This window comes from Triturus cristatus, chromosome 12 (genome assembly GCF_964204655.1).
Source record: "Triturus cristatus chromosome 12, aTriCri1.1, whole genome shotgun sequence".
NCBI classification, from domain to species: domain Eukaryota; kingdom Metazoa; phylum Chordata; class Amphibia; order Caudata; family Salamandridae; genus Triturus; species Triturus cristatus.
In genome coordinates, this window is record NC_140595.1 from 765,425,935 (window position 1) to 765,441,858 (window position 15,924).

General features: G+C 46.0%; 1 protein-coding gene across 1 annotated transcript in view; it reads right to left on the bottom strand.

Annotated features, from left to right (window-relative positions):
- Window positions 1-485: 485 nt before the first annotated feature.
- LOC146782762 (vomeronasal type-2 receptor 26-like) overlaps window positions 486-15,924 on the bottom strand; it is a 106,173-nt gene continuing 90,734 nt past the window's right edge. The window contains exons 4-5 of the mRNA XM_085637236.1: window positions 1,495-1,618; window positions 486-1,402 (exon numbers count right to left, since the gene is read on the bottom strand). Coding sequence (XP_085493362.1) covers window positions 486-1,402; window positions 1,495-1,618 — 1,041 coding nt within the window. The remainder of the gene's footprint in view (window positions 1,403-1,494; window positions 1,619-15,924) is intronic.

Genomic DNA, 15,924 nt, shown 5'->3' on the forward strand with positions numbered 1-15,924 from the left:
AATAATAGTTAACACAGGGAATAGATTAAAATTAGTAAATGTATCAACTTTGCTGGTTTTTAAAATGTTGTTCAAGTGCAAAAGATAACTAATTCACATATCAGAATGCACCATAGTTGTAGCAGAACATTTTAAACATTCTTAGCTCAAACTGCAGCAGATGTACCCACATCCCTCAGTTATTGGTAGGATATTTTAACATTTGAGGAAAAATATTTGAAAAGCTTTGTGAATAATTATTTTTTTCAATGAGTAAGTGTGTTGTAATGAAGAATCATGAGTAGGGCACAGCTGCACACACAAATACTCTCAGGATATACTTTGTAAATTAGGCCTCACAATGTATTTCATAGAAAAGACTTTGTGAATCAGTTCATTACAGTCTATGCATGTCAAACCATCATGAATCAAGGTGGATTGAAATGTGAACTCTAAACAAAAAAAGAAACATAACCAATATACAAATAAAATGACTTAACATTCTTTCAGATTTTGGTCTGTCGTGCACCGCGCCCCATAAGATAATCCCTTGTATTCATCTTGGATCTAAACATTATGATGTAGCATTTAGGAACAAATATGCAGCAAACCAAGGAATAACTGGAAGACAAGATTGCGAAGATCTCCATGGCCCCCATGTACTTGCCCTTAGTGCTGAGATAGGCAGGAATAAATGATATCCAGACACTGAGGAATGCCAGCATGCTAAAGGTGATGAACTTAGCTTCATTGAAGCTGTCAGGCAGGTTTCTAGCTAGGAAGGCCACTATGAAACTGATGGCAGCCAAAAATCCAAGATATCCCAACATGCACCAGAATGCAACCATAGAGCCCTCATTACACCCCAATATAATTATTCCTGGCTGAGAATGAATGTCTTTTTCTGAGAAAGGAGGAGAGAGAATCAACCAAGAGATACACAGAATCACCTGAATGAGTGTAGAGACACCAATCACTGTGTAGGATAATTTGGGTCCTGTCCATCTTCTTAATTTACTATTGGGTTTGGTGGCATTAAAGGCAATGACCACCATGATGGTTTTGGCCAAGATGCAAGAAATGCAAAGAGCAAAAGTGATACCAAAAGCAGTCTGGCATATCAGGCATTTGTCTTGTGTTGGGTAGCCAATGAATGTTAATGAGCAGAGAAAGCACAGGGTGAGAGACAGAAGCAGGATGTAGCTGAGGTGGGAATTACTTGCTTTGACGATGGGGGTGTTCCTATAACAAATGAAGAGTCCCAAAATGAGAGCGGGTATCACCGATGACAAAATGCTGATTGCTGCCAAGATACCTCCAAAGGTTTCAGTGTAGGAAAGAAAATCTGTCATCTTTGAGATGCATTTGCTCTGCTTCTCGTTGGACCACTGATCCCAGGGACATACTAAACATTCAATCGAATCTGAAAGATAGAAGTAAAGGGAAATACATATGAGGTGTTTTCTTGTAAATGTCATATCATGCCTCAAACCACTGCTTTGTTGGTCCTCTTACCACTTTGGTTAGAAATTTCCCCTGGATCACAGGGGACACACTGGAAGCAACAAATGGGCTTTCCTGGTATTATAATTTTTCTGAATCCAGTGGGGCATTTGGGACTGCACACTGAGGTAGGTACCTGGAGCAAAAAATAATTAAATTGAGCTAATGTGTTTAATAATGAAATACTTTTTGAATTACTGCTAACTCGGACAACCTCTTGAAGAAGCAGGCGAAATATTATGAAGTTATACAAGGAAAAGTAACAGAACATGAGTGATCTCAAATACTACTTCTTATCTCTTTTGATGACAGTGAAGTATTCATTGGAAGGGGTTTAGTCATGGGGCTTCATTGCTGATGGATACAGTATCTCACAGCATTTCAGAGAGGCAAATGGCTATATTCAATTGCTGTGACATGTTAAGATTGTTAGTGAAAGTCAGTGTTATGACTCTAGGTATCAGTATTGCTTTTCTAAACTGGATAATCTTCACAGTACATCTAGGAAATAATGTTTTTCAAAATGGTACTTATGCCTCTTGAAGTTCAAAATCTCAAAGAGAGGTACTTCCCATAGCACAAAAGTTATTTTTTACCATTGCTAGATTCAAAACACAAAGAGGCACAGCCACAACTAACCACTAATATAGCTATTAATAGCACATGAGTAATGGCAAAAGTTAATGGCTCTCTCTCGCCTTATCCAGGAATATATTTTTGGGGCAGGCAAGCTCAGTTTTACAGAATGACTTCCCAATGGACTTTTGTTGGCATAAGAAGCTTTTGTCTGAGGATATTATAGTCCTCTCTTAAATATATAGCACAAATGTGTCTTTTAGATATTTCACAGAACTGGTATCAACAGCTTTGTGAAGGAGAGCCACAGTTTTAAATTTGGCCCAAAAAGTATATGGTGCTGTTTCTTTGAAGACCACAATATGTGGGTACATTTTAGAGTATCAAACTGAGATATTGTTACCAGTTCCTGTAGGATCGGAAGTTTTTTGTAATTGGCTTTGGGTGTTCAAGCCTGAATGACGTTCTAATAATCCGGATTGAAACCAGTCATGGTTTGTGCTATTGTAGCTCTATCTATCCCAGAGAGAAGAAGCAGCTTTTTTTCTCAACATCTTTATATGATAATGTATCTGTCCATGAACATTCTAGAGTTAAATAGTACTTAGAAGATTTTGTACTTGTCATTAATGACAATATCAGAGTCCCCAGCTTTGAAGTAGGTCTATTGAGGTTTGTTTGCTTTAAGATATTGATTGGATCCCAAATTAACACAAACTATGTTTTAGATGTATTACGACTTAACCTCTTATAATGTATCCTACTCTTTATTTGATCAAATTCCTCAGAGACCCTGCCAGATTTTAAAGTGGAAAGATGAAATAAAATGTGTTGTGTTTAGCATTTCTGGAACCCCACGGCACGATCCAGTAAAACACTGGTGAAGAGGTTTCACAATCAATTTAGGAGTTTTTAAGCGCACAACTCACCCGTGAGGGTCTCAAGGTGCTGGGGAGGGGGTCCGCAGATTTGCTTAGCTGAAGAGCAAGGTCTTGAGGGTTTTTCTGAAGGTGCTCAGGGAGGGGGGCGCGTCTGATGTCTGCCGGGAGCTAATTTCAGGTCTCGCCCCAATGTGAGAGAAGGATATTCCCCCTGCCATGGCTCTGTGGATGTGCAGGGTTTCGGCTAGTGTGAGGTTGGAGGATCAGAGGTTTCTTTGGGGTACATGGAAGTTGATTCTGTCATTGAGGTATTTGGGTCTGATGTTGTGTAGGCATTTGTAGGCGTGGATAAGGATTTTGAAGTTGACTCTTTTCTCCACGGGGAGCCAGTGGAGCCTTTGTAGGTGTTTGCTGATCTGTTTGTACCGGGGTATGCCGAGGACAAGTCTGGTGGCGGTGTTCTGTAGGGTCTGGAGTTTGCGGAGTAGGGATTTATGCCAGTATAAAGTGCTTTTCCATAGTCCAGTCTGCTGGTGATGAGTGCGTGGGTGACCGTATTTCTTGACTCGGGTTGATCCATTTGAAGGTCTTGCAGAGGATGCGGAGGGTGTTGAAGCAGCAGAGGTGACGGCATTGACCTGTCAGTTCATGGTGAAGGATGAGTCGAGTACAATGCCGAGGTTTCCGGCGTGGTCTGAGGGGGTTGGTGGGCTTCTGAGGGCGTTCGGCCACCAGGTGTTGTCCCATGCTGAAGGGTTGGTTTCGAAGACGAGGACTTCTGTCTTCTCGGCGTTGAGCTTTAGTCAGCTGTTGGTCATCCAGACTGCGACGTCCTGCATTCCTTTCTGGAAGCTGAGTTTGGCAGTGGTGGGGTCTTTGGTGAGGGAGAGGATGAGCTGGGTGTTGTCAGCGTAAGGTACGATGTTGAGGCCGTGTTGTTGGACGATGATGGCGAGGGTGGGCCATGTAGATGTTGAAAAGGGTCGGGCTTAGTGATGAACCCTGTGGGACTCCGCAAGTGATTTCCGTGGGCTCGGAGATCTTTTTGCTTGCTGGATATCTCTGTACTGCCTAATCAGTACAACAGTGTGAACTAGAGTATGAATCAATAGTAGATCCAGAAATATAACAACCATAGTTAAAAATATAAAATGAATCAAAATGTGGGTTAGTAAAGTACTCTGACATCCCGAAGTATTTACCTCCTTCCACTAAAGTCTAAATAAGCCCCATAGTTTGCCAGTGATTTGAAGGTGTACACCTAGGGCACTTATAGTCGATACAAATCTCCCGCTGGAGCAGTTTAAGCATGCATTCAAAACAGGGGTGATATCATCCATGGAGGACAGATTAATAGCAAAGTTATGCCTCTTTTTATATTCGCAAAACTGTCCAGAAGATTATCCTGACTCATAGTTGATCCCTGCTCCATCATCTTGACCTCATCACTGCTGGTATAGTTCAGCAAGAAGTCTGATTGGGAGAAACGGCTCTAGATTCTTTCCCACTTGTTCTGTCTTCCATCATCTTAGGCAGATTATCCCTTCTCTTCTGATGTACCAGACTGAGATTCAGAGGAATCTGAAGTTCAGGAATTGTTTGAATTGTAAACCGGTCCAATCACAACTTGTGCATCAGAGGGGAGGACTAGAAGCAAACAGATAAGGTGACTGTATCACCTCTAGAGTTTTCACCTGTGACTTTCAGCTGAGGATCTCTTGCCCAGGGAGCTTTTTCCTGGTTGCATATACTGGTGTCCCTGGTCAGCTATGCTCCTACCATCTGCCATAGCAACCACACCACAGCAGATCTTGAAAGAGTCTAGGGAAATAGAGATGAGGCAGACATAAATGCCACCACACCTAAAGGAGCAGTGCTACCCTTACAGCATCCCTTCTCTAGACATAATTATTCGCTTTGAACATCAAATTAGCTGGTTAGTACTCTGAAGGCAAAGGGACTCCCACACAGAGTGAGAGGCAGCAGACGCTCCGCAAAAGAGCCGACCAACATATTTTCCGCATCCTCAACACTCATAAGGTAACCTCTTTAAAAGAGAATATTTTGTCAGGGACAGAACTAGTCACATTTTCCCTGTATGTGAGGTTTTATATGTCTAGGGATGGTCTGCATTCTCTGATACATCATCCTTTTAGCAGTGCAGTGATGTGAGCATTAGTTAAATATTTCAGTGTGTTAAAGATTGCAGGGATCTGTTAGCATGAGCTGAAAGCCATTTTGTACTTGGCAGCCATTTTAGGTAGCCATGTGCTGTTTCCCTGTTCCAGAGCCTTGCACATGCTCAGAGGGGCCTAGCTAGTAGAATGCACCTGCTCTTATGTTAAAACTGTCAGGCTATTTTTGCTGATGTAAGGAGAAATAACTCTACTCCCACTTTGTTGAGCAAGCAAATCTTGTATACCCATATTAGTCATTTTGCATGCTGGTACATGCCAGAATCTCCCCTTGGTTTTATGCTGACTATGTAAACCTGAACATATATAAGGCCCCTGTTTTCTGTACTCCTTAGAATGCCTCCTACAGTTCCTGAGGGTACTGTGTGACGTAGTCTCCCTCATCTGAGGTTAATAAAGATATCTTTTATATTACAGCTTCTGTGCCGTTCTCTTCTTTGTTGGTTTAAGAGAACCAGGTGTATCAGTGAGACCCCTGAGAAGGTTTCTATGTTCAACAAATGGTGCCTCAACGTGGACCTCATCAGAGAATGTGGCTATCCAAGGGAGTGGTCTTGACAGGAGACAGGAATCTACTGAGGAGGACTGGACAGGACTCTACTAAGGAGGTACTCTGTGCACGGAGATTCTGGAGATTCTCTGTCTCTGCAGCCCAGTATATTTCTGGTCTTCCTGGTTTGATCCTCCAAATGTTTACCGCTCCTGACTGAGAACATTTTTGGCGTGAGTATTCTAAAAACGACCGTTAGGTCATTCAGAACTTGGCAGTTAGAATCTAGAGACCTATGATCGGTAAGGTCATTTGTGAGACAGTGAGAGAAGTGCGCTGGCTGCACAGATAAAGTGAGATATAGTGAAATATATAAAAAAGTGAAGTAATATAAACGTGAGATATAAAGTGATATAAACGTGAGATATAGCGTGATATAACGTGAGATATAAAGTGAGTCATAAAAAGTGATATAAACTGATAACGTGATACAAAGTGATAAAGTGACACAGTGATATATAGTGATATGGGAATATAAGGGAGTATATATATGAATTGCAATTTGTGTAGGCAGGTAATGAGGAGACTTTTCTCTATTTTTTATAAAATTTGAACGGCACATTACTTAAGGGCTACTTTGCGTATAATATTGTATATTTTGCAATATTTTTGGCATGCCTGTTTCAAGCACATATCGAAGAATGTGTTGCTTTTTGGAGGTACCATAATGTGATGTGAATAGAATCAGCTGGCTCCCCTAGAGGGGAGCCCTAATTAGGTTTAGGTATAAAAGCATATTTCTTCCTTGGTGACTGCGTACCCCATGGAATTAAAATATCTACATAAAAAGGATCCTATTCTGCGCACTTTTATAAATAGAGATATGCAGAGCGTTTCTTTTTGGTGTTCTGCCAGCCAAATCTAGTGAATTTGGTGTATTTTGGCTTCTTGAAAATGGAACAGTCTTTGGGCTGTTTTTGTGCAGTCTTTTGGGCTACTATTGAGAAGCACTTCTTGTAAATATGACTTACAACAAGTATTTACAAATGGTTTGGTTTAAATACAGTCTGTGGGCTGTCTTTTTTTGTTTCTGTCCTAAGTGTTGATATGTGAGTTAAATGTGTGTTTAAATGTCTATGTGGTTTGTGGTTTGACATTGGTGGTACTTGTGTGAGTAAATAGCGATTTTGAGTGTATGACCCCTTTCTGTAACTGTCTGGAATGAGTTCAATGTGTTTGTTTATTTTTTTGTTGTTATCATTCTGTTATGCAAAATGTCATTTAATTAATATTAAATAAAAATCTAGAAAATAACCATATGACATATGCTAAATAGCTGCATGTTACTATTAAATTGACAGACTAAGAAATTATACATATGTGCAAACTGCCACAATGCTAAAGATAAATTTAGAATTCACATTCAAAAGTAATAAAATAGGCCTCAAAAACTAAATTGTGTATTTTGTAATGATTATAACTAACATATAAAATGTTACATCATTTTCCTTTGATATATTGTATTAGATATTAACAGGCAATCACATCATCTGAGTGAATTTGGTTGTTGCTGAACTAAACACACATTCTAGACTGATACATTTAACTGCATTGAAATGCCTCAGTTTTTAAATAGATTGTGACAAGCTTACTTTCAGCACCAGAGAAAGAAGCTTTCCAACAGCTGTGTTTAACTGTCTCACTGAGAAAAGCTGTCTGACACAAACCAACGGAGATTATACTTTGTCAAGACATTAGAAATACAGAAAAAGAATTTTCTCTCCTGAGAAAGGCGTGGGAATTCGACGCCAGCTGCTCCACCAACAGCTGCATAAATAGCACGTGGCTATTTTTCTTTGCATGGCCACAGAAAAGAAAATGCTGAAGTAAACTAAATCTTAAGTCAGTGCAACCTCGGTAAAACCCTGCATTTCAGACTGCTATTTTAAAAAGTTAGAAATATAGTTTCATTATTTTGGATAACAGAGAACAGATTGACAGTAGGGAATTTCCTTTCTTTTTTTGATAAACAAATTGTTATTTTTATACAGGCAGTAAAATCAAGAAGGACATACATCCATTTGAATAACTTGGCATCAACAGGACCTGTCACATAATCACTGATAAACAGTCGCATGATCTTTCCCCCCATCCCCTCCCTTTCGTTCCCACCCAATGTACTCCCTCTCCTAAACTAAGCCCCCCAGCCATTTTCCCTTTTATCTTGCGAAACTTTTTGGGGGAACCCCGGGCCGTGTACAGTGTCCGTTCTTGTGCAGCACACCAGTCCACCCCTCTCCTCCATTTAGACCCACTGGGCGGGTCCGCTTGCTTCCAGGCAGCCGCGATATCCCTTTTGGCCACCACCAGAGCCGTAGTTAGGAAATATTTCTCCTTACGGGAGCCATCCAGCCCATCCGTGATCCCCAACAGCGCTACTCGCGGGTCATGGGGAACCTCCCACCCCAGGACTTCAGTTAGCTCAGTTTCAATCTCGGTCCAGAAGCTCTCCAGGCGGGGGCAAGACCAGACCATATGAAAGAAATCAGCCGGCTCCCCCCGCACCGAGCGCAGGAAGCCACGCGGCACAGGCCCGCTCGAAACAGACGCTCCAGTGTCAGATATGCCGTGTGAAGATAAGCCGCAGTCTAGCCGAGGTGGTGATCATTCTGGGTGCCATAAGGGCATCCCTCCAATCATTATCATCTAGGGAACCCACCCAGACCTCCCATCGCCGCCTCAGTCCGCTCCAATCCACCGGGGTATTATTGATCAGGGACCGATAAATACGGGATATGCCCCCCTTCCCCAGACATCCCAGCATCACCTGAGCTTCAGGCGGGCTATGGGCGGGGAGTCTGGAGTCCAGAGGAACGTGAGACTGGAGCGCGTGGCGCAGCTGGAGATACCTATAGAATTGCGAGGGATGTAAAGAAAACCGACTCCGGAGCTCTTGGAAGGAACACATGTGGCTCCCCTGCCAGACATCACCCAGGCAGGAGATCCCCAGAAGATCCCAGGCGCGGAATCCATCGAGCCCCGACACCTCCCGCAGCCAAGTGCCATGCCAGAGCGGTGTAACCAGGGTCAGCACCTTCGACCAACGGGTGTGCCGTAGGGTGGCATGCCAAGCCAGAAAGGGAGCCCGCACGACCTCCAGCAACGACCGAGGGACCGTCGCTCCATAGAGCATGCTTTGAATAGCGGGGAACCCGGTGAGCCGCACCTCCAGCCTGTAGGCCGGATCGTCCCAGCCACCTGAAAACCAGTCATGAACCACCACCAGCCGCGTCGCAAGATAGTACAGGTAGAGATTTGTCATGCTCATGCCACCGTCATAAGAAGGAACCCGGCAGTGGTCTAAAGCCAACCGGGGCCTACCGCCACCCCAGAGAAATTTAGCCGCGGTCTTATCTAGGTCCCGAAACCAAGAGCGGGGAAAGGAGCAGGGCGTGTTTTGTAGCATGTAGAGAAACCTAGGGAGGATCATCATCTTATAAAGAGCAATCCTCCCCAGCGGGTTCAACGGGAGTGGGTGCCATTTTGCCATGTCTGATCTGGCCTTATTAACCACGGGGGCTATGTTAAGAGCCCAGCAAAGTTCCGGGAGAAGGGTGACCCAGATCCCCAGGTATTTAAAGGACAGTCTCCGGATGGGAATGTCAGACTGCCAGTCAAAACACTCCTGCGAGGGGTGTAGCGGAACCAATACAGATTTCCATCGCCAGGGCAAAGAGGAGTGGCAAGAGCGGGCAGCCCTGCCGAGTCCCCTGTCCTATGGAAAACGCGCGGTACAAGGTCCCATTAACCAGTACTCGAGCCCGTGGAGCCGCGTACAGAACCCGAACCATGGCGCGGAACTGGGGGCCGAACCCCATCCACTCCAAGGTTGCCCCAAGATAGTCCCATCCCACCGAGTCGAAGGCCTTCTCAAAGTAAACCAGTAGAAGGGCCAGATAAGGAGAAAGGCGCTCTTGGTGGGCCAGGGCAAGGTGCAAGCGCCGCAAGCAGTGTCTAGTTCCTCGGTTCGGCATAAATCCGCATTGGTCCGGGTGGACCAGCGAAACAAGAAGCGGGCGCAGCCGTTGTGCAAGAATGGTAGCGTACACTTTAAGCTCGGTGTTGATGAGAGATATCGGCCTATACTCGGAGCAGGACTGCGAAGGGGGCTGCGTTTTCGGGAGGACGACAATAGTGGCAGTATCTGTTTCCCGCGGGAATGAGCCCTTCTCCACCACCTCAGCAAAGAGATCCAGGAGCCGCGGTGCCAGGGTCTCACGGAAATGGGCGTAGTACTCCTGTGGGAAACCGTCCGGTCCCGGGGTTTTCCCAGGCGCTAAGTGGCCGATTGCTGTTACAACCTCCTGCAGGGTAATGGGCAGGTCCAAGGTCTCACAGGCGTCCCGCCCCAGTCGCTCGAGGGCCGCCCCGTTTTCCCCCATCAACTCCGCAAGGGAGATCCCCGGTGCCCGCGCCCGGTATAGCTGGGAGTAGTAATCGGCAAAGGTTTGTGCTATCTCCACCGAAACCATGTGGGTCCCACCCTCGGAATATGTGATGGCAGGAATGACCCGGCCCGCACGAGGATAGGTAGCCAGCCGGTGAAGAAGCGTACCGTTCTTATCCCCCATCCGTAAACTCGGGCCACTGAGGAACACCAAAGAGTCCTCGCCGCCTCCAGAGAATGCGTGTGTATCTCCTCTCGGAAAAAGGCCAGCCGTCGTGCCCGAGTGGCGTCTTCCAACCTGCCCTGGTCGCGTTCGAGCTCCATGGCCTGCGCTTCACAAGCTGTGAGCTGCTGGAGTTGACGTTGATGCTGCTGTTGCAGATGCCCCTTAGCTGCCCCTCAGAGGACCGCCGAGGACGAGACGGAGCCTGCGTTGTGGAAGTAGTATTCCTCGATCTCACGCTCCACCACCTTCCGAAAGGCTTTGTCCTGAAGGAACCAGGCATTCAAACGCCACGTCGGGTGGGCAGAGAATGGAGGCAGACCAAGAGCGAGAAGCACTGGCGAGTGATCCGAGAGGCCCCTTGGCAGAATGCGGACGTTGCGGACCCCTGCACACTCCGCAGAGGGGACAAAGAGTAGGTCAATCCGGGCATGAGAATGGTGCGCCGCCGAAGTGTGGGTATACTGGCGATCGCGTGGATGCCAGACCCTCAAGATGTCGCACAGGCCCTGGGCCTCAGCCCAGCACGATAGTTGCTTCGCGCGAGCGGCTCCGGTAAGGGAGACCGGGCCCGTTGAGTCCAGGTGGGGCGTATAGACAGCGTTAAAGTCTCCCCCGAGGACAAGCGATCCTGCCGGAAGTCTGGGGAGTAGCTCTGCGGTGTAAGATAGAGCAGTGTGTAACAGGGACGGTGCAGCATAAAGGGACAGCAGAGTGAGCGGCCGACCCTCAAGAGTGCCGCTGACTGCGACAGCCATTCCCTGGGGGTCTAGGTGAACCTGAGCCAGCACAAAGGGGAAGGACCATTTAAGCAGGATAGCCACCCCCCGGGAGCCCCTAGCGAAGCCCGAGTGCCAGACCCTATCGTAGCCGTACCGGGCGAGAAAGGGACATTTATTACCTAAAAGGTGGATCTCCTGAAGGAGGAGCACATCAATCTCCGCACGCTGTGCGTATTTGAGGACTGCCATACGCTTGAAACGATCCAACAGACCATTTACGTTCCAAGACAGCACGCGCACGGTGGCTTTAGGCACGGGTGTGTCCGCCATACGGGCAATCGGGGGCATGTATGACTGTAGGTGGAGGGGGCAGCCCCGAAAACAAGCATTGGGTAAGACGGGAAGCATGCCTGGAACCCCCACCCAGCGGGACCCGCTCCTACACCAGGGCCGAAGGGTGCTTGGGCGTGTGAGCTCTCTGAAAGGAGGAACTTGAAGAGATTGGACAGGAGATCAGGTCAGACATCACATGATGCCTTAGAGTTAAAACAGCGAGGAATGAACCCTCTATCAACAGAAGCCTCTCTAGGAGGAAAAAACAACCACAAACCAACCCCAACCCCACATCTCCCACCCTATACTTCGAAAACAGAAGCATCTGTCGCCCTAACAGTTTGTAACAACAACCAAGCTAAAACGCTCGGGCTTGAGTGTCAGTGGACCCCTTAAAAATCAAAACAAACCCAATTCGTCCGCCCTGGCTGAGAGCAGTAAGTACGGTGGTGCACTGAAGCCCGACCTCCAGTTCCCTCAGCTAGGACTCACGCCCCAGCCCCCCCGACAGACCACCAAGAACAGATGATGGAAGTCAGATGGTGGGGCTATGGGAAAGGTCTGAAGTGTCCACTTGAAGGGCGGGGCGGGTCGCTGAAGTTGCCTGCTGGGGGGACGCAACCCGCCGCCAGGCGGCAGCAGGACTGGCAGGCGCCGCTGACGAGGCCGAGGACGCCCCAGATGCTTGGCGCTGCCGACCCCCGGGGCGCGTGGCAATCACCTCCTCCCCGGTACGCCCCCGGGGCAGCGTGCGGCGCCGTCGTCGAGATCTTGAAGAGCGGGGTGCCTCCCGTCCTCCCCGTCCGCCCGCCGGCGATCTCTGTCCAGGTTGCCGCAGGGGGCACTCCTCTGTTAGCCATGTCCAGGCCGCACGTGGCGTGTCTAAGAAGAAAGTCTTGTGCTGGAAAATGACTCGGAGGCGGGCCGGGAATTGCAGCTGATATTGGAGGCCCATGGATCGCATCTTCTGCTTTACCTCCGTGTAGGAGCGCTGCAGCTCTTGCACCTCTCGGGTGTAGTCCGGGAATATCATGATAGCGTGGTTTTGGTACTTGAGAGTCTCGGCGCGTCTGGCCTCCCTTAGGATTGCATCTCTGTCTCTGAAGTTAAGGATCTTTAGGATAAACGGAACGGGGGGGCGCCTCTAGTCACAAGTTTGCTTTAAGCGAGCTCTTGCATTTTCATGGTTACGCTGTTGCTAAATGTGGCGCATTTGGATTTGAGTTGACGATGCATAGTTTTCAGCTCATTTCTTTTTGGAGACTAAATATGCTTAGTCTCCAGCTTGCATTGTGTTGGCGTTTACCATCCTTGCGCCTCACTTGCATGAAATATTTCCTGATGACTGGGCAGGCTTTAGTCGATTTATTCACTAAATGTTGTGCGTTTATATCTATGCACACGATGCTCAGCGTTCGGCTCATTCTTTATCGGTGCAGTCTCCAGTCTGCACCATGTTGATGTTTATTAATTATGTGCCTCACTTACATTGCACATTTTCCGATGGCCAAGTATGTCATAGTTGATGCACATTGACAGCCATGAGTTCGCCCTCAGCGAGCTCTGTCATCTCTTTTACTTTTACGTTTCTGTCAAATGTTGCGCGTTTGGATCTAATTAATGGACGTTTAGTGTTTAGCTCATTTACTATTGGAGATCACAATGTCCAGTCTTGAGCTTGGGTGATCACGAATCCTGTGCCTTTTTTGGTTTTAACATCCCCTACAGCGTCTACAGCGCTACACTCGTAGTCATTTATGAGCTTGATTGCGGGGCACATTTACTCCAGCTTTCTCACAATTGCTGCAGGATTGCCTGACACACATGCGCTCTAGTTAAGTCTGTGTTGTATTGTCTCAAAATTCACAGTACCACCCATGAGATATTTTCCTATACCAGTTTGTTTTTATTTGTTTTAACAGAGCGCTGCCTCACGCCCTGAGTTGTTACCAGGAGTGTAGGCGACTATTCCCGATTTAAGACGGGTAAGCTGGCCAGTTGTAGATCTGTTGGCACCAACTGTCTAATAAGTCACTATTTGCCCTATCCCCAATCTCCTTGCTATATTAATACGCTGTTCTTGTGTTTTCCTTTGTTTTTTGCACAGGTACACCATAAGAACCCCTGCAGTTCCACTTTCTATCTGATGAGTGGGCTTATCTGCCGGAGGTATCGTTTTGATTTAATTCAGGTTGAGACTTTTCTCACCTTGTGTTGTATATGTTGCAGTAGTAACATCTGGTCCTGAAGAAAGCCATGATCACAAGATATGATCGTTAATGGCTGAAACATGTTGACTATGCTTTTATTTTTTGACATCGAAGGATACCGAATAAACATATTTTTCGTTAGATAGTCAATTTTAACCGAATATTCACTTACACTGCACTTCCCACGTCACTTCACTACACGTTAGGCAGCTTTAGTCTCTGCTTAGTCAGGTCTCTTTAGGGTGCTAAAGTTAAGAAAACATCCGCGAGCTCCTCCTTCTCTATCCATCTAGGAGTTGTAGCTCCTTAACCACACTAGGTGTGGTTGAGAGGAGGCCCCAGATGATGAAGCATGCCACTTCGGTGGGTGATGGGACTTCGTCCTCTTTATGAGGACTTCTGTTTTCTTATAGCATTCAGATTTGTGGCCATGAACATTTAGTACTGCCTTTTCAGACCCAGGGAGTTCTAGTTGTTCTCGATTAGCCGCGCGCCCGTGTCCGGGGACCACAGCCACCTCGCGCCGGCCACACACAGAGACACCGGCTGCGGCCCTGAGGGAGCAGATGCACCCCAAATCCAGGCCAGGGGGAGCCGGGCGAATCAGGGCACCAGATCAGTCAAAAGGAGCCGGCCAGGGCAGGTTAGGATGGGGTAAGGAGGATCGGCGGGGTCCGGGAGCCGGAGCTTCACCGCGAAGCGGCCATGCTGGTCCGGCGCCACATAGCGCTCCGGATTTTCCTTTCTTAATGCCTTTTTACATAAGCATATCCATGGTTCTGATGTTAAATAATAACTGTCCTTTAAAAAGTGGCGCAGACTTTCATGTTTCAAGTAAGGCTTCTGTGCTTAGCGTTATAAATGAATGTGTTAGGAAAGGAATGACGCTTGCTTTTCATATGTGCAATAATAAAAAAGGTTGGAGTTATTAAAAATAAAAAAAAAGAAGGGCAATTTTGATTATATGAAAAAAGTTATTAAAGATAAGTGCATTAAATTCGTTTTTTAATTTTATAATGCTTAATAAAAATACTGTGAACTCCTATCATTACAATTGAATTTAAGCAGTGATGTCATTTGAGATGTCATCAGTGATGTCACTGACCATGTCATGAATGATGTAATATGTGACATCATCAGTAGTGGATTGCGGGCGCGCGAGGTGTAGTTAGTACAACTAACCATATCAGAGGAATTTCAATAGTTTTGTACGAGTGAAATGTCCAGCTAACTATAACACCATTAAAACCTATGATTTTTTCAGTGAATTTCTAAGGTTTTTTAAATGCTAATTCCTAACTATATTAGGCCTGAAACCTATGGTTTTTCAGTGAATATATATATATATATATATATATTTCTATATATATTTCTATATTTATAATTGTGTGTGTGTAACATTCTTAAACTTTTTAGAAACACTCACACTCACTGGATGATTTCATCAGTGGTTTAATTTGAGATATCATCAGTGATGTCATGAGTGATGTCACTGACCATGTCATGAGTGATGTAATATGTGACATCATCAGCAGTGCATTGCGGGGGTGCAAGTTATAGTTTGCTCAGCTAACTATAATGGCTGAATTTCCATGGTTTTGTATGAGTGAAGTATCAGCCTAACTATAATGTCTCTGTATCTCTACAAATATGCACCTTAAAGATGCAGATACCTTCAAGATACGCAGATGTAAGAAATTGGGTTCCTGGTTGCGGGAGGTGAAACCCTACTCATGCAGCAACCACAATCCTTGTCAGGGTGAGGCTCAAGCAAACCCCAAATTAACATGTGCTCACTGTTCTGGTAGCTTCACATAGAGCACTTAGGCTTCATTTAGATGCTACGTGTAAAGATTTATGCAGCATTTCAAAGAGTGATGAAAACACAACACAAGAAAAATACCACACCATTTTGGTAAAATAGAGCAGATTTTAATAAATACAACAGGAACAAAATGACAAAAATCCAATCAACAGAACCAGAAATATACAATTTTAAAAATCTTAGTGAAAATAGTCCTGCAAAACCCATAGCGCCACTCACAGCTATCTGGTTGGATGAAACCTGGACAACGTCACAAGTTCAGGCCAACTGAGGCAGAGCCTGGGTCAGATACAGGGATCAGGTTAGTCCAGTTGTAAGTTGCCCTCTTATTCCAGCTCAAAGAGTCCTGTTTGCGGAGCAAGGGGTCACAAGGGGCAGGGCAATGTAACAGACCGTCGTCAGCGTAGTTCGAAGGGCAGATGTGGCATCGCGGAGGGTTTGTCATTGAAGCTCGAACATCCTGTTGTCATCATAGTAGGTTGGACTGCAGCAGGGATTGACCCCTGCGGGTGATCAATCCAGTAGCACAAAGGAACAGGA